This window comes from Homalodisca vitripennis, chromosome 7 (genome assembly GCF_021130785.1).
Source record: "Homalodisca vitripennis isolate AUS2020 chromosome 7, UT_GWSS_2.1, whole genome shotgun sequence".
Taxonomy (NCBI): domain Eukaryota; kingdom Metazoa; phylum Arthropoda; class Insecta; order Hemiptera; family Cicadellidae; genus Homalodisca; species Homalodisca vitripennis.
Window position 1 is genome coordinate 60,273,958 of NC_060213.1, and position 20,098 is coordinate 60,294,055.

At 33.7% G+C, this 20,098-nt stretch overlaps 1 protein-coding gene across 1 annotated transcript in view; it reads right to left on the reverse strand.

Moving 5' to 3' along the window:
• Positions 1 to 20,098, reverse strand: part of LOC124366732 (importin-11-like) — a 77,790-nt gene that overhangs the window by 43,019 nt on the left and 14,673 nt on the right. Inside the window, exons 2-11 of the mRNA XM_046823333.1 lie at positions 19,501 to 19,654; positions 18,729 to 18,829; positions 18,180 to 18,293; positions 16,295 to 16,526; positions 14,864 to 15,041; positions 11,286 to 11,543; positions 10,373 to 10,528; positions 10,206 to 10,246; positions 5,680 to 5,862; positions 1,944 to 2,027 (exon numbers count right to left, since the gene is read on the reverse strand). Of these exons, the coding sequence (XP_046679289.1) occupies positions 1,944 to 2,027; positions 5,680 to 5,862; positions 10,206 to 10,246; positions 10,373 to 10,528; positions 11,286 to 11,543; positions 14,864 to 15,041; positions 16,295 to 16,526; positions 18,180 to 18,293; positions 18,729 to 18,829; positions 19,501 to 19,638 (1,485 nt within the window). The 5' untranslated portion in view covers positions 19,639 to 19,654. The remainder of the gene's footprint in view (positions 1 to 1,943; positions 2,028 to 5,679; positions 5,863 to 10,205; positions 10,247 to 10,372; positions 10,529 to 11,285; positions 11,544 to 14,863; positions 15,042 to 16,294; positions 16,527 to 18,179; positions 18,294 to 18,728; positions 18,830 to 19,500; positions 19,655 to 20,098) is intronic.

Consider the following 20,098-nt stretch of genomic DNA (forward strand, 5'->3'; position numbering starts at 1 on the left):
AGTACTTCTCACACTAAATACACTACATAAAGTTGGTATCATTCACCCAGGGATAGGTAATTGGAGGTAGCTTTCTACGTTTGGGGTTAGGCCTACATTCAGTTCCTTCATTACCAGTAAAGTCATTTCTGGGATTATAATTTTTGAACTACCTCGTTTATTACCAAGTCAACACTATCCAAAGTAGGCTTATTTGGACGATTATTAGAATAAACAGTATCACCTGATGGTCCTGGTACTGGTTCATCGAGATAACCTAAATCGTGGTTGAAGTCTGCATCACGAACTAGTTCACTAAAATTAAAATCACCACTTCTTACACGACTAAAAATATTCCACATCACTTTCGTCGTCACTATCAGATAGTTCACTAAACTCACTGCCCAATAATTCATTAATATCTTGATCAAACAACTCATGCTTACGCGAAGCCATAACTATTGTGTACAAACAACAGCAACCGGCTGAAACGCCTCGACGTTTAGAGTAAAAACAGGCTGCCAAGTATCGTAGCGCGAAACAAAATATACCTCACGAGGAAAGCCTCTGTTCTCCCGAGTAACCCGGTATATTGAACGTCATTTAATTTAGCGAATTGAGTTGAAGAAAAACGCAAAAATAAAACGCTCTGCGCGCGGCCGCAACAGTACGGCAACGGGCAACTTGCCTCAGTCGCAACTGTGCAGCTACGGGATCCAACAGGTTAATGTTTCAAACACAAAAGAAACACACTGCAATCTAAGAATTAGATTCAACTGTTTAATAGAAGTTGATAGTGGAAAAATAGGGATTTGATGGAAATAATATTATTGTCACTTAATATAGGCTTAAATAGAGATAACTTTTTACATGAGGAAGGGAGTATCTCATTCTCTAAAATAATTTGGGCAATACTTAATCTAATTAAAACAAATCTTCTATGTAAAAAATAGTTGGTCTGTAAGGAATATTAAGTAACTGTAAAACTACTATCTGTTTGATTTTCACATATAGCTTAACCCATTGCGGATCGCATTGTTTAGGCGCGCGGGCACAAATTAATTTACGGTCAGCGGCCGCATCAACAGCAATGGTGCGCTACATCATATCGCTTGCTATTGTATACTAGAAAATTCACCTGTGAAGGTATTCGTTCAGATGGGACATGGGCCTGCTGGGGTATCGGTGATGTAGGAACAATAACACACGAGCAAGGTTCCGGAGTGGCAGGGATGACATGTGAATCATAGTCTAAATAAAGCGGCTCGGGCGAAGCGATTACAACATCCGGGCCATTTTCTAGACTAAACCCGCCAACACGTACGTCTGCGTCGTTTAGTTCTGTGTCACTAACCTCAAAAGTATTATAATAACAACTGAGGAAAACACCCAATCAGAAGAGCTAAAAAGCAGAGGGTAAACTCATATGAATGATTTTTCAACTTCGATCTGTAGGATATTTACAAAACTTTTGAAAACTCTAAACGTAGACCGTTGTTAAACACTCTTAGTTGACAAGTGAAGACGATTGCCCGATCTATCAGACATTAATAGAACTATTTGGAGGGAAACTTCAAAGCAGACCGCTTTTGCGACCTGAGCTCGTCATCGTGCCATTAGGCCCGGCCACTGCGTGACGAGCCCAGCTCGTCAGTGATCTGCAATGAGTTAAAAATAGCTACCAATACTTAAATTCTTAATAAAATATAGTTATGAAAAAGTAGAATAGGATATAATGAATCACAAGTTGAACCTAGAATCCAATGATTAGTCTAGGATCTTTGATTTTTTTTATATTAACTAACGTCACCAACATTAAAAACATTTACAGAATATTCACAGTAATGCTATTAAGGGATTAGAACCAACTGCCATTATAACTGCAAACTATAAATTTCTCCTACAGGTTTACAATTTGTATCTATACTATAATTTATTGAGGTGCTTATAAAACTGTAACATACCCTTCTTCTGACAACTCTATAGTTGCCAGCTCTAATCTGCAGCTCTGCTTGCAACGTTGTAGTGAACCACTCGTCAAAGTTTACCTACAATCAATAAGGTAACACGTGATTATACATGAATTTCAACATTACAAAATACAGTAAGAAAATCTAAATTTATTTTTACGCCCTTGTGGTAACATTACACCACTGGAGCTGAAATATGAACCATTCCCTGGGAAATTGCACTCAAGTCCCCAGCACACATTAAACAAAATTTTACGTATTTTTTTTAGTAATGGACAGATCCTATATTCAATGCAACTTAACATAGTACAAGCAATAGAGGTAAAATCTGTGTCATTATTAGGGTTTGAACTGAAATTAAATTATCATCAGAAATTTGTTTGGTGATAATGTTATCCAAATCTAACATAGACTAAAAAAAGCCACTACTATTTAACCCTTTAAGCGTCATGAAAAATTGGACCTGATCTTTGATAAAGTTACAATTTTTTTTAATTTCCAATGTGTAAAGTTAAATTTATTTTCGTTTCTGTATGTCAAAATAGAGTTTTTTAACGGTAAATAAAATTTGTTTAGCCCTTTTTGGATTTCCTAGGCTAATTTTTAACTTTTGAGAATATCGTAGTATAGCAGTATAGTTGTTACTAATATTTTTATCATTTATTCAGTAAGTAGGGGAATGAAACACAGTTTTATAGATAAACATATACTATATTACAAACCAATAAAATTAGAAAAATACGAAAGTAGACAAAGAGTGTTTATTTGGTGGCGGGCTGTCACAACTGACATTCCGCGCGTCTCCCGCAAGCCACTGTTATCGCGTGGACTTTGAACCTTCTTATCGCTCGGCAACCTGTAGGACGGCCTTGTGGGGCTTGAATTATGTTTCTTGCTTTCTGAGAACATCCTTATGACCGTAGTAAAATATTAAAAAGTTTGGGTTGACCAAGTAATTGCTCAGAATTACCAAATCTTCAAATTCCGAATCGTCTGGATTCGCCATTCACACGAATAATGGTAAAAAAACACTAAATAAATACTGGAATCTGCTGTATATAATATGAATAATTTACTTTAAAAAGAATAGGACACAACAGAAAATTAGCGATAACCGAAATACATATGCGTGTACCGGACGCTTCTCACTAACTAACTGACTAGATGCCTTGACGGGAGCTCCCGTCAATGACTTTGTGAAAGGAGCGGGGCCACGCCCGCTAGACAGTGTTTGGCCAATTAGAAGCAAATGCCACTCCCATTGTAACAGAATTCGAGGCAGAGCAACCTGTCTGTATGTCGCATGACTACTAGAACCATCTAGCAGCAAAATATTCAACTAACATAGCAGTAAGAAAATAAATAATGGAATAACGCGGATCCACGGCAATAACGTTTTGAGCTTGTAGTGGCCCTCCGCGGATCCGCGTCAATAACGCTGGAAAGGTTAAAATTTGAGAATATAATTTTTTTGAAGATTTAAAATTGGAACAATCTAGATTAAACCATTACTTAATCACAGCAATGAAATATTGTGGTCTTGTAAATATTTGGCTTGGAGTTTTTTTTGCAATTGCTGTTTATGCACAGATATCAGCTATTTTTGAGGGTAAAGAAACACAGGATCAATAATTTTATTTTTACATTTTAATTTGTATAGTTGTATATAGGGTATCCAAAAACGACTCTCAAACTTCACAATTTTAATAATCAGGTCAAAATAAGTAAGAAATGTCATTTAAAGTATAGTCTTATCTTGCTTAACTTCCTGTATGTCTGTCTGTTTGTGATTTTTTTTTTAGAAAAACTTTTATCTTTAAACGGAATAACAGAATACAGGTATAAAGTTCAAACGTTGCAAAATGTTTAGTCTAATTAAGACCTTTTTTAAAAAAGTTTCAGAAAAATATCACATCAGGTTTCAAATATCAATATCTTCAATAGTTATAGTCAGAAAACCACCAGATCTAGATTCAATAATAAAACTATTTTGTTATCATATGTAGAGATGGTTTGAAATTTTTTTACTTTTAAATTTACAATTGTTGTATGTTTGTGATAGAAATACGTGCCTATAGTTTTTTCAAAAGGCATATATTCATGAAGTATATTTTATAATATATCCAATGAAAGTAGCACGTAAAGAACATGAGTTCTTAAAATATATATCAATTTCCCACAACATCTGCAAATCTTTTTAAAAATAGCATGATATTTTAAGTTTATATTTAGTATTATCGGATACCCAAAGGTCTAAAATGACGGAAATTGGTGATGACTTTATTCAAATCAAATGTAGGTTACACAAAGGCTAATATGATTCTAAAATTTGAGAATTACTTTTTTAAAGATTTGGATTGGAGGTTCCAAACAAAATTCTGGAATTGACAACCATCCATCCAGCATAATTTACATGTGCCTTCTCTATATGAAAATTAATACAAAAAATAGACATACCCAAGACTAACGTATTCAAGACGGGGAACTCCAAAATTTATTCTTTTGTCATTTAAGAAACTGATCTGCCTGACTTGTACCTAACAGAAGCTTTCATAGATTGTGTAGTAGGTTTATATAATATCCATTTTATGAGATAACTATAATTTGACAAAACCTATTCTGCTGTAATGTATGATAATTGGCTAGTAAAAACTCATGAGTAGTACAGACACGGATTAGACCTAAATATTTTTATTGATGCTGCGCTTGAATGCAGTAGTTACCTTTACCTGAATTATGAAATACGTCATTTATTACTTCTATTGCTAATCTTAAATTTTTAAATTCTGTTTTAACTTATATTTACAAATACAAAGTATGACTGAAAGGTTTTCGACCTTCCTTTGCTGGTTGATTATTACGTGTTGGACTGTTTCGGATCTCTGCAGCAATTACCTAAGAACTTGAAGACTGCATTAACAACATGGCTCCTTGGCAGGTCCATATACACAGTCAAGGAGTTCCTGGACTGGAGGAGCCAATAGGACACTACTGAACTTATTATCTATATTGATTTAAAACCTTATTTAAAACTTGTTATCTTGACTCAACGCTGTACTCAAAGTATATGTGATTAAAGAATGTTTTGATTTGATTCTTGATTTCTGAAGCAGAATGGCCATGTTTCTGCAAAATCTTTGCTCAAGACTTCAGTCATTGTGAAATGCGATGTTAGCACATACGAAACAGAGTGCTGTAACTCCCAGACTGATCGGAGTGCAGGGAATGCCTGGCAGCGCTCTCAGAAGTATCCCCCTCCATCCCCATAACCGACAGTCAGACACTTGATAATCGACCAGCAAAGGGAGGTCACATACTTTTTAGATAAACCTTGTATACTTAATCATAAAATTTACTTTACATTTTTAGAGTCATGAATAATTGTTTTGTTAATTTGATAACATTATTGTTTGTTTTTTTTTTTTTAAATTTCTTAATATCTTGAAATCTTGTGATTTACTCATATATAGTCTTTTCTTCGTACGTAAATGTACAGTCTTCACGAAGAATATTTTTCATTCGATACAACTATTGTTTAGTCTATGAAATCCAACTTCTGTTAATTTTAACTTTAATACTATGTTGCATTGAAAAAAAGTCATGGAGAAATTGTAAGATTAGTGATTTAAATTCAGGAAGTTTTGGACTAGTGGGTTAATAACATGTTGTATTCATAAACTAATGCTAATATTGTACTAGTAATGACTAATTTGTATATTAAATCATCAACCTCATCGTACAGGTCGAAGGCGGCGATGCCAACAGCATTATACACCGCGTCCTTAGCCAGGATGGCGGGCAGATCGTGGGGATCCACGGGTCCATGTATCTGCGTGATTAACTGCAGCAGCAGTGGCGTCAGTGTTTCTCGGAACTCATGGAACAATGCTAGGAATAGTGTCTCTGTGCAGGGCTACAACAAGGAGCATGCTTTATTACTTCTGTTAATATGGATTGATAAAAGAAATTGCGAGAGAGGAATTAATTTCACTTATTGTTTACTATATAAGTATCTGACTTGTGCCAGGAATCATGTTAGGAACAAGAACATAGGCCTAACATCTCACTTACTTACAAATTTTTACAATGCTTTTAAGAATTAGTAACATAAGATAATAGGAATTGGATGTAAAATTAGGTCTGGCATTAAATGTATTACACAAAACAATAAAAACTGACAAGAGGCAGAAACCATAAAATGTCTACAATATGATTTAAACTTTCGATACAGTTTAATAATTATATGAAGTAGTCAATATTATTTATTTTACATACTCATTGAGAACAGCAAATGTGTCATAAACAAAACAAAAAATTATTTTAAAAATCACATGTTTCCAGAAGAGTTAAGTTATTGGTTGTTGTTGTTCCAATTATTTCAGTTTAAAAATTCACCCATTGAGAGGCTCTTGAAGGAGCCATCTTTTCAGGACGTTCTTGACATTTGTCTGTATCCATGTCTCTAGGTAAGGCACTGAACAGCTTTGCTAGCATATATGAAGGCTTCTCTTCATTCAGTGCTGACCAGTGTTCTAGTGAAATCTGTCAACCAGTGTCTCTGCTTCTAGTTAAACCTTTTACATGGCCATTCTAAGTTACACAGCAAACCACAGTAAGAACGAAAAACTCAAAACAAAAGTTTTACAAATCTCTTAGTTGCAACCTTGACAGTATTTTAATGCATATTGTTAAACAATCATATGTCTTTGCAAGTTTTTTGCACTTGGTTTCTCCCAAATGATGAGGCCTTAGTGGAGGTATGTTTCAAATAATACCTAGTTTGTTATGATTGCCAATTGTAGCATAACATTGATTTCAGCATGTATTTATTGATAGCAGAACAGAACACTACAAAGTATATTTTATTTTAAAACTACCAATACATCATTAAATTTTAGAATATTATATCAAAATCAATTTTTTCACAAATATAAATTAAAATTGCATTTGTACTATTGCCAAGCACAAAACGGAGAACTAAAAATTCTAGTTTATTTTAAAATGATTTATATATTTACAAGAGTTATCATTTCAAACAGATAACCAGAGTGAAGATGATAACATTTCATGTGCTGAAAAAACAACTTAAATTGAGTTGGCTAAAAATTTTAAATAAGCAACTACTATTAGTGGTATATGAATGTAATTATTTTGTATAGCAGCTGTAATTGACTAGAATTAAGTGTATCAAGGAGTGAAGATAATTATTGCCTTTTCAATTTTGTCTTCACGGATGTAGTTGATTTAGTACCCCTAATCTGCCTTATAAACCAAATCTTAGCAGTATGTGAATTCACATTGTCTAAAAATATTGTAAAGTCACATCTATTTTTTCAAAAAGGCCAAAAAGAAATGCCCGAAAACTACAGATCTATTACTATTGTACCAATACTTAGCAAAATAATGAATACCTATATGTTTAAGCAATTGTATAAGCTTGTAATATATAAGTATATAAACAATATATATGTATGTATATAAGCAATAAGAAGTATTTGATGGAAAGCAATTTACTGTACGAAAACCAATTAGATTTATACCAAATCACTCTAATGCTAAGGCTATAATCAATAATCAATGGTTACTGTAAACAATTTTTCATCACAATATCAGAAAATGGTAGCAGGTGTTCCCCAAGGCTCTGTAATTCGCCCTTTTTTTGTTTTTATAGTCTTTATTAATGATTTTCATCTTAATGTTTCCATTCATGTCTGTACTTTATGCAGATGATACAAATCTTGTTTGTTCTAATGTAAATATGTGGCAACTTAATGTACAATTAACTAATGCTCTTCAACAAGCTAAAGATTGGTATTCGGCCAACAAACTTATTATAAATTAAAATAAAGACTCAAAACATAATTTTTACATGCAATAATAATTTTCAGACTTAGACGATAACTATATTAAACCTGTTAAGCTCTTGCTGATTGTACTTCACAGTAAACTTAGCTGGAGGCCACATGGGGAAAGTGTCTGTAAAAAACTTTGTAGAGTATTTTTTTCCTATGTAAGCTTAGGCACTGTGTTAATTTTGAAGTATTTTTAATTAAGTACCTACTTTGGACTGTTCCATATACACCTTTGTTATGGTACCCATCTATGGGGCAACTCTAGTGCCTCCAAAAAAGTTTTTGGGTGACATAAAAAGGCAATCAGGTTAATGGCTGATATTTCTAATCAAGAGTCCTACAGACAATCTTTTTATATAATTTTAAAATTACGACTCTTGCTCGTATTTATATACATCAGAATTTAATGTATGTTAGAAAAAATACCAATACCTTTATTTCTCAAAAGTTATTACATGACTATAACACGAGGTTTCAATATAATCTTGTAGCACCTCAAGTAAGACTAACTCGGATCTATAACAGTTACAATTCCCAACAAAGTAGAATATTCAACAAACTACCACCAATTAATAAGTTTAAACTAAGGATTTCACCTTGGGTTAGGACAAAAGCTTTTTTACTCTATTCTTGAGTACACGAAGTGCAACATGTTTGTTTCAAAATGCTTCTGATTAATGTACAACTATTATATAACTATATAACTTTATAACTCATTAGACATCTACATAAATTAGTTTTATGTCAAATATTTTTTCATAACGAAGCCTATTGTAACTGATAATGTTATTTAATGACCAATAAAGAGCTTGAATCTATAAAATTAACAGCAATTGTGCACCGCTAGTTGTTGCTTCCAGCCTACTAAGCATTGTAAAACCATGAACATGATATACAGAGCCATCATACTTTATTATTAACTGCCCTACTTGTTTTGTATTTGTTCTAAATTTATTCCCTAATATCTGGATTATTCCTCATCCAGATCACCCGGCACAAATATTTTAAAAATTTGTTACTAAATTTTGAAAGTTAAATTGGAATAGGGGTTTTTACAGGGGGGCCCATCTATGAGATGTGTTTAAAAAGTAAGAGGAATTTTTTAAATTTTGTGGATTTGGAGAGTCTGATTGTCAAGATATTTTATGATGTTGGTACTCATGCTTCTGAAGTACAGTATAATACAATTTCCAGCTGTATTCATTGTTTACTTTTTCAGTGGCATATGTTAAGATTAAACGTGTTTTATGTAATTAAAATAATTTGTATATATGTTGTGTAAGAAATTAAATAAAGTGTAAAAAATCATGGGAAATGTTATCAAGGCCTATGATGAGTCTACTATGAATAAAATAAGGGTTTATGAGTGGTATAAACGTTTCAAAGATGAAGACATTAAAGATGATCAATGCTCTGGATGCCCCAGTAACATCAACAACCGATGAAAACATGAAAATGTGGAAGAAATGGGTACGAACAATCGCTGTATTACAATTAGAGTAGTCGCTGATGATGTTGGCATACCAACTGGCTCAAGCCATGAAATGTTTTCGATTGTGTTGAATTTTTAACAAAATCAGCGGCAAATGGAAGTTGCTCAGGAGTCATTAAATAAAATCAATGAAGATTTAGAATTACTGAAACATGTTATAATAAGTGACAAAACTGGGTTTATGGATATTGGATATGACATCGAAGAAATTAAGGCTCAATCATATCAGTAGAGGCATTCTGGATCGCCAAGACTGAAAAAGACTTGACAAGTGCAGTCGAACATGAAGGCTATGCTCACTGTGTTATGATTATAATGGCATAGTGGCATCATGAATTCTTGCCATAAGGTCAAACGATCAATAAGGAGTATTACCTCAAGTTCAACGCAGTTTACTTGAAATAACCTGTACAAACGCCAGGATTTGTGGAAAACCACCAATTCATAGCTTTTGTACCTCGAAAATGCACCTGCTCAGACTTCATTGCTTGTTCTTGAATTTTTTGCCAAAAACAGTACAGTAACGATGCTCCAGCCTCTATATTCTCCAGTTATGGCTTTATGAGACTATTCAAATTTGTTTTAAATTCTTGTATGCTGTCATGTTACAAGCATGGATGATATTAAAAAAAGGCTATATCAAAGATTGAGTTTGAATAGTATTTCAAGAATTGAAAGAAATGCTGGCACAAGTGCATAGTATCTACTTGGGACTATTTTGAAAGTGACAAACCCCAAAAAATAGACCCTACAAAACAAACCCAGTTTTCGTTTTTTATATAAACAAATAAATATAAAAAAAGATTATTCTCGTTACTTTTTGAACATGCCTTGTATACTGTATAAATATAAGAATTTACTCAAATTGTTTTCTTTTGATAAAATTAATATGTAGTAAAACTGTTTGCTTACCCTCAAACTATATTTCCAGCATTCACCACCTTCATCTGTCACTGAAATGACCAAAACATTAGATAAGAAAATTGGATAAATAATATAGAGTTCGCTCAATACAACACTACTGTGGATAAAACATAATTATAAATATTCAGTATAATGTCTGATGATCGTAAACTCACCAAAGCCTTCCGGATCAGTGTCCCACTGTTGCAAGTCTTGAGGTGTCAACAAGAAGTACTGAGTGATTAGCTTACGACACATAGCATTCAGTATCGTTGTCTCAAAGAAAGTTATCTTGATCTGATGGGCTCTTAGAGTGTCTGGCTCTTTTGTCTCTGAAAATTTAAAGATAACCGACCATCACCAACTTGTATTTCTTCCATCATGGCATTTCATTTCAGTGGTAAACCAAACTCTAATTAATATTTAAAAGAAAGTAATTTTTTATGTTTATTTGAAGACAGTGAATTCTTAAATAGGTTGAAATTCAACTATGGAGGCTCAAAAAATTCAATGACGAAAATCTTAAAAACTGTTAAAGGATCATGAGACATAACATAGAACCATACTTGGAAAAACCATCTAGTCGATTTTGCGATAAAATGTGATATTTCCAATTCTCTTTTTTGTAATTATATTAATTATTAATGTCATACAAATTTCTGCTAAAAATATTTTCTACCTGTCTTTTCCTTGCATAAAGACAATCCTCGCTGGTATAATGTTTTTCTGTTCTTGTTTGTTTCCATGTTTTGATATTCTTTATTAATACATTTGTGATATGCTTGCACCCAAGATTATGTGTGAAAAATGTTTGCCTTCTCAGCTTTGTACACTGACAACTAAGACCAACCCATCACTAATATTTATCAGAAAACTGAAAGGCTATTGAAGTACAAAATGTTTATTAATAATTCAGTACTTGAGTGACTAACATATTCAAATATATTTTAAATAATTTAATAATTTCAATATTTAATTTTATAAATGTTTGGCTTTTTATCGTACAATAACAAAAAAGAAAATCCACAGACCTTTATCAACATGAACTATCTGTTAAATGGAATCTATGTTATGTTGTGAAGTTTTTACCTTCAATAATTTTGGCAGGCTTATACTCTGGACAGAGTAGGATGCCTTTGAGCAGGTTGAGGCACTGGATCAGAAACCTCTCAAATAGCAGAGGTTCACCCTCCGGTGTGAAAGCGTAATGCACCGTGAACGTCAGCGTTTCTGGCAGACTGTCCACAAACGAGAGCGGGTGGTTCTCCAACAGCGACAGTAACACCTTGGTCAGCTTGATTATGCAACGCTCTACCTGCGTTGTCACTGGCTCTTTTGTAGATCGCCCTGAAAATATAGAGTAAAAATACTTTTCATTGCTACATTGCTATACAACCAAATATTATATTTACAAAGGCTATATAGACTGCAAAAATTTGCATTTCTTCTGTCATAAAAAAGCCATTCCCTCCTGAATCTAGAATCTAGTAGTCAACATTGACTCAACACCAGATTGACCTATAAACAGTGCGAGAATAAATAATAAAATATAAATTTCCAAAATACACAACTTGCCAAGCAGATGGATTCAACTCTGTATGAGTACCAACTAAATAAGCTTCCTCTAAACTAATGGGTTGATAAGAATTCTTTTATCCAGTCCTGGTTTTTAAATATCAATTCTCAATTCCAGTAATAATTCCAATAAAATTTAATTTTCATTCTCAAGTCATAAAATATGAAGGTGCCAATAAAGTATTTTCTATACCGAACACAAATTTTAATACATCTTATATGATTTATTATTGAAATAGTTACTAACCATTAATTAACTTTAAAAGTATTTTATTGAATTTTAATTTTCAGATGTTGTATTTGTACTTAACATATTGTACGAGGGTCTTCCAGAAAGTAAAGAACGTTTTGTTATAAGTCAATAAAAACAAAAGATAAGAGCATGAAAATTTATTTATAAATACTTATAAACTTACTCTATTTTTCTACAAAATCGCCGGAACTGTCAAGGCACTTGTTGTAGCGTGGCACCAGTTTTTCTATACCGACGTTATACTGTTCTGCCGCCAAGGAATGAAGCCACGTTTTTACTCCTTCTTTGAGGTCTTCGTCACCCAAAAAGTTTTTTTCCGCCTAAAAACACTTTCAACTTTGGAAACAAGTGATAGTCACTCGGAGCCAGATCTGGACTATAAGGAGGGTGTCCGAAGATTTGCCATTTGAAAGAATTGAGTTCTGCTTTGGTTCGTGCACTGCAATGAGGCCGAGCATTGTCGTGGATCAGCACCACTTTCGACGACAGCATTCCGCGTCGTTTGTTCTGAATAGCGCGGCGAAGCCGATGCAAGGTCTCGATGTAGGCCTCTGAGTTGATTGTTTCGCCTCTCGGCATGAACTCCACATGGATTAGGCCTTTTCGGTCCCAAAAAACTGTTGCCATCAATTTCCTGGTGTTCAAATTTGGTTTTTCTTTCATGTTTTTTGTTGGTGAATTCGAGTGATGCCATTCCATTGACTGGAGCTTTGTTTCCGGGGTTCGATAGGAAACCCAAATTTCGTCACCCGTTACGATGCGGTCAAGAAACGCATCACCTTCTTCGTCATATTGAGTCAAAAACTCAAGAGCTGCTCCCATCCGTTTAGTCTTGTGGACATCAGTAAGAATCTTAGGCACCCAACGAGCACACATTTTCTGATAACCAAGACGTTCAGTCACTATTTCGTGCAAAAGCGACCTTGAAATTTGTGGAAAAAATTCCACTAGACCACTCAAAGTGAAACGACGGTTTTGTTGAATTTTTCCATCAACTTTCGCTGCCAACTCGTCAGTAACGAGTGACGGCCTTCCACTTCGTTCCTTGTCGTGCACATTAGTTCGACCTTCCTTAAATTGAATGCACCATTTTCTCACTGATGACTCGTTCATCGCATTGTCACCGTAAACTGCCTTAATTTGCCTATAAATTTCAATAGGTCGAACATTCTGTGCATTCAGAAACCGTATCACACTACGCAGTTCACACTTGGCGGGATTTTCAATTAACGCCGCCATTTTAAACTTTCACAGGAGACGCAAACGTGACCTCACGGTACCGCTACTCAGCTCACACTGAGGCAGAAGGTGTGGCTAACGAACAAGCTATCTACCGCGGTGGTGGGGGAACTGCGCCGCCCGTGATGCGCAATCGTTCTTTACTTTCTGGAAGACCCTCGTATTAGAAATACTATTTTAAAAGCTCAACAATTTCCTTAATTCAATCAATGATAGATATTCTACATTAGAAATCTAGACAGTTAATGATTTTGAACTGAGAAACATGATGTGATAAGAGAAAGTAAAGTAATGGGAAAGAATTGGGATTGCCGATGGCAGAGTGACATTGACTTTGGATCTGAGTTAGAGATACCACAGGTTCAAAACCTGTCTGTGACAGTTGCATTTTTCATCAGTACCATGGATCTTATACTGTATCGACTCTCCCTCTTATTCTGTGATAAGATCCTTGCACAGGCTAGTGGCTCATGAGGACGGGCTGAATAAGGCTTTTAAGGGATCAGCATCTCCTTAAAAAATATCCAATGGTTACAACCTTAAACCTCTCTCTAACCAAGATTTCAAAATAAATTTAGAAGAAATGAATGGATTCAAGTCAATATTCATACTATATTTTATGCGTTCTTCTGTGCCACTTCATGTAAGCATCATGTTTATACCAAGCATTGAAGATGATGAGGAATATTCTTCATGACTATAATGCAAGTAATTTATTCATGCCAAGATCTAGCATGCACCTTCGATTCTTGTTCATGCTAAACTGCTGTCATGTTTTTTTTATTTACATTATCATTACACTTTTTTTTTTAATTTTTTGTAAAAGACTAGTGGACTAAATATTTAAAGTGGATTAAAATGAGAGTACGTTGTGCTGCTTTTATCCACTGTGTAGTTCAAACACTCTAAATCCATTAAAATATAATGTAATCACAACAGTCCACAAGAAGACTGAAGAGTCAAAGAGCCTTTATTAACCAATGATCACAGTAATGAAATAAGTTTTGTCCATAATTGTATAATAAAAATATATAAAACTATATTAAAATCAACAGTAATGTCACTGCCAAAGAATTCATACAATAAAATTAAATGTTCAGCGACCAGCTATATAATCTTGAATGTGCAGCACAGTTTTAGCAGACAGTAGGAATGTATTTTTAAATGCATACTGCACAGTTTATGTACTATAAAAGTCTTTGCTAGTCTATGCATTGGGATGTCAATTTTATTTTTCCAACACGTACTATGACTGAATGCTTTTTCTACAAAGATACTTTTTTTACAAATTCACCTATGCTGTTTTTGTGTACATCAATGAATTGAAAACACAAATTTACCACAGTTAAAACTCAAAGCTTAATGAACTAAGTCTAACACTTTGTATCAATTACTTGTTTTGATGCAGTAAAATTTCACAAAAGAGGAATATCCTGCAGAGTAAACTAAAACTCAAATGTGACTCAAAAAAACATAAATCTGATATTCTAGACTGTAATGATATAAAGAACAAACTGCTAACAAACAATTAAAAGACTAGAAAAAATATTTAATTTGTGTGATTGAAACATATTACATATATTGCACCACAGACACTTACTGCAGATAAGCATTGTTTTTGCCCTCTCAAAGACCATCTTGAGGAAAGTGTTTGCGTCAGGGAACTCATTCGGTTTCTTCAGCCCTTGTACTGTCATTTTGGTGAGAATCCTAAGAGACAGCATTGCGTTCTCTAAGGACTTTGTCACCTCACTGTCACTGTGGCCAACACTTTGTAGCTGTAAACATTAAATACACATAATAGATCTCTTCACACCATTGCTAACTATAAAAACTAGATCTACGTGCTTCTGTTTGCCTGTATAAATGAAGAAACTAAGATTTCACTTACAACTGAAGATATTCTTGCTTTAAAACTCATTCATTTAACATAGTTTCTCTTTACATCAGTTTTGCTAAATTAAAAGCAATTCAGAATCTTAACGATAAGATTTTGTTTGACAGGCATAGTAATTCTAATTTACTAATATAAAAAATTATTAATTTTTTTTTAATTTAATTTTGTGTCATGATTATATAAAATTATTCTTGACATCTCATTCTTTTTTGTAATCTTTATCTGCGACAGAAGACATTTCATATATAATATTGAAATACACAATGGTCTCAGACAGAAATATTTAGAAAGAGTAGCCAAAGCTAATAGCCTGAAAGCAATTCAAAATTCAAAAATACATTTGAGGAGGTAAAACTGACACCATAGTTACTTTATCGGAATGAACTGAGCTTTAGGTTGGAAAATTAAAGACACATAGAAAGAAATCAGCAGTACCAACTTCCATGAATCACTGATGAGTTTAGCAGTTAAAAACACAAAAGATCACTGGTATCTCATTGACAACACTCGAGACCAAGGACCATTCTCATTGGACCAGAGGCCATAGTGTTTTTACTGTACAATACACACAAATTTTAATGTACAGTACAGCAGATCATAGATTAGGATTTAGAAGATTAAAAATCTATAATTCAGCTAGTCAGGTATTGCCATAAAACAACTGGTCTAAAAAATAAAGGCTGTGGAAAACCTGCCTTATACAGGCTGCTTAACCAATTCTCCATAAGATTACAGAACACATAAATAAGTCACTTCTACATGGAAGTTTAATTATTTATTGCTTAAAATTGCATAGAAAGCATTGTTAATAGGTTCAAAATTATTCTAAGGTAATGACTAAAAGAAAAGTGTTTAACACAGCATTGGTGAATACATGGTCTGTAATATTGGTGACCAATTAGAATTAAGTATTTATTATTCTATTATTTATGATTTGTGTATTAGTTGATGTTTTGTTTTAATCTTGTTATGATCTCGTTGGTGGTTATTTTGGTTACATAACTACTGTTGTTATACTATAACTACTTGTTTACTGTTTTTTATTGAATCCATGATTGTTGTTAGATGTATAAGTATGAATAGTTTTTAAGATGTAATAATTGACCATGTCTATTACACCATTGTTGCCTCTACCTGATTGATAGCCAAACATGTGTGTGAGTCCCATAGGTTGAGGATAAAGTTGTAAACGTTGGCGGTCAGCTCGTGGAAGAGCCGTCGATCTCCTAAGAGCCTCTTGGAGCTCAGAGCCTTGATGACATGGTAGAGAGTCAGTAGCGCACGGTGCTGTTCCAGCGCATCTTCACTCTTGACAGCAGTCAGTAGAGTAGGTATTAACTCTGCCCATTCGCGGGGACAGTCCAACCTGCAAACCCATTAGTGTCATGTGCTACACGTTAACTGAGGTGTGGATAGTTTAGTTATTACTACTTATTTTAGAAAGAACTAATACTAGATTTAAAATAGTTAATGCCACTCAGTGTTGGTTATCTAATTGTACAGGTAAAACACAAAATCAAAAAATGGAAAGAGTCTAATACTAAATTGATTAAAAAATGTTACTATGCACAAACTATATTTCATGAAGTTGTTCGTACATAGTACAATTTGTTCATACTGTACATAAATGTAGTGTTGTAGTGTTAAGTAAAAAAAGTTCAGCAAACTTCTATGAAGAATTGTGAAGGAAGCAGGGTTTTCCACACATTTGCTATTGTACGGAAAAATCCTGTTTTCTTCACAGCCCTCTCATCATCAAAAACAAACCTTTAAGACAGACTCTATAAAGGAACTTGCCTATTTAAATATAACTTTTCAAATCGAAAAAGAAGATATAAATAGAAGTGATGGTAACTGGAAAAGAAAAGTCTACGTTAACCTGTGGTGTTCTTTATTTCAAAATATGAGCTACCGTTATATACTCAAAATATAGGAAACAAAACCATTACAAATCTTAAATAGAAAATTCATTGTTAAAGTTTTAAAATCATTGAACTTTAAATAATTGTATGGTTTATTATTGCCACAAAATATAGAACAACGAAGTTAAGATTTTTAAAACTATTTTATTTCACATTATAGACTGATGTACATACCATTATTAACATGTTATTAACCTATTGCGGATTGTATTGTTTTGGCGCGTGGGCACCAGCGGGCACGAATTAATTTACGGCAGTGGCCGCACGAACGGCAATGGTGCACCACATCGTATCGCTCGCTATTGTACACTAGAAAATTCAGCTGTGAAGGTATTTGTTCAGATGGAACATGAGCCTACTGGGGTATACGTGATGTAGGAACGAAAACACGCGAGCAATGTTCCGGGGTGGCAGGAATGATGTCTGAATCATAGTCTAAATAAAGCGGCTCGGGCGAAGCGATTACAAAATCCGGGCCATTGTCTAGACTAAACCCGCCAACATATACGTCTGCATCGATTAGTTGTGTCACTAACCTCAAAAGTATTATAATAACAACTGAGGAAAACACCCTATCAGAAGCGCTAAAAAGCAGAGAGTAAACTCGTATGAATGATTTTTCAACTTCGACATACAGCTGCGATCTGTAGGATATTTATCAAACTTTTTAAAACTCTAAACATAGACCATTGTTAAACACTCTTAGTTGACAAGTGAAGACGATCGCCCGATCTATCAGACACTAATAGAACTATTTGGGGGGAAACTTAAAAGCAGATCGCTTTTGCGACCTGAGCTCGTCATCATGCTGTTAGGCCCGGCCGCTGCGTGATGAGCCCAGCTCGTCAGTGATCCGCAATGGGTTAATATCCATGACAAAGACTAATTTATGTCACATATTCAAATACGTCTTTATTTACATGATCATCAAGATACAGTAATGGCGTCAAACAATACAAAGTGATATTAAATAGACTTTACAGTAGTTATAAAATTTAGTTATATATGTTAAAAAGAATGTATAACATATCCAGAGGTAGGACTAGTTCAAAATTGTACGGAACCTTACACTTTCTGCTCAGCTTATCAATAATTACCTTGCAATTTTGGAGATGAGAACTGCAAGCTGAGTTGCTATCTGGTTAACGGGTTCTCGGAAGTTTGTTATAATATTCCGCCTGATCGTCGCTTTCTCCTCTTCGGAAATAGCACTAAAAGAATAACATAATCAATTAATATGCAGTACAAAATTATCTTTTTAAAAGTATTATACAAATCACATTAAAAACTAGTCTTAATACATATTTTTTAATGTTTTATTATAGTATTAATTTTAAATGCGCTTTGATTTATGTAACAATCTCTCTATATTTATCATGCATTTTCAAACTCCTAGAAATAGAATACTCCATAAACAGCATATGTAGTAAACTCGTAACCTACACAATAAGATGGAAAATGTCCTGTTACAGTCAATAGAGTGTAACAGAACAGTGTGAGTGAAACGACGCCCACTTAAACATGCTTGAGCTTGTTTCTTTTTTCATTTTTCAGGATATTACATTAAATTAGTTACCAAATTGGTATTTTATACTTTTCTAATAATAAATATTTTATAACTATTGCATATAACTTTTTAAACATACTTGGGTGCATTTTTCCTCCAATATCTGTCAATGCCATTCTTTATGTACAGCACAGCCAACCATCTCACATTGACATCTACTGAATGAGTTGAAAATATATTCTGAAAAAAGTAAATTAATAATATAAAAATAATCAAATAATATACATCAATAATAATCAAATATTCACAAAGGTCATAAATAACTACAAAACTGTAAACATCTTATTTATTAATAGTTAATCAATTTCAGTACCAGGCATTATTAACAGTCTTTTCCTATATGAATCAATCAGAAATCTTTATTCTTGTACATAAAGTACATAATGGTATCTAAAATCACAACAACTAGTGTAATTTAGTTAGTTAATGGATTTCCCAGTAGACAAACTTAAAACCTTTCAGTGGTGTAGACCATCTCTTCCAGCAGCCAATTCCTAAATTGCTGTATCAGAGATTTAATATCGCACTTACTGATCTTCAAGGGAAACAGGTGTAAAGCAAGTAAAAGAAAAATGTAATTGTTGTTATAGAGTCTATCTGAGAAAATACTTCACTGTGTATAATTGTCTGTGAAATAAGATACTGCTTCAATGGATTTTTTAAATTTTATTTGTAATCCTTCAAAGTAAAAAAGTATACTACAAATTGTGTCTTTGATGAGCATGCACTAGGAAACTGTGGAATTCTGTAAGATGCAAAATGTTCAATCCTTGTGTATATGGAGATACAAAGTCAGTTCAACAGCAACATGTATTACTTAACTTGAGATCTAGTAAGACAAATATACTTACAAACAATATAGTATAGAATCCTGGTACCGTCTCCCATTCCTTGAGCTTCTGTTCAGCAGGCTTGAGCACTTCAGAGTTCTGGCTGGTGGCTCTCTGTAGTGTCTCAAACACAACGGCTTGTGCTGTCTCTAGATCCATCTTCTCTGGACATCCCCTGCACAAATACTTCTAGATCAAAAACAATAAAATGTACTATCTTGGTACATCTCCAAGTCCTTGAGCTTCTGTTCAGCAGGCTTGAGCACTTCAGAGTTCTGGCTGGTGGCTCTCTGTAGTGTCTCAAACATAACGGCTCTGTACTGTTTTTTGGTCATCTTTTCTGATCTTTTTTGGACATTAATTGCACCTTCTATACTTTTTGACACATATCTTCTCAATTACTAAATCATTTCTTAATAAGTCTGAATAAATGCATTGTATTTTCTCTAAATTTTAACATGGGTAGTTTTGAAATCCCCTGTTAACAAATGAAAAAATAATAATAGATAATTCAAATTTCCATTTTTAGTGCCATGACCAAAAAACTGAACTTTATTGACTGCAGTCAGTTCTCCCGACTTTTCATATATTCTTCATAGCAAAATACATACCTTGCAGT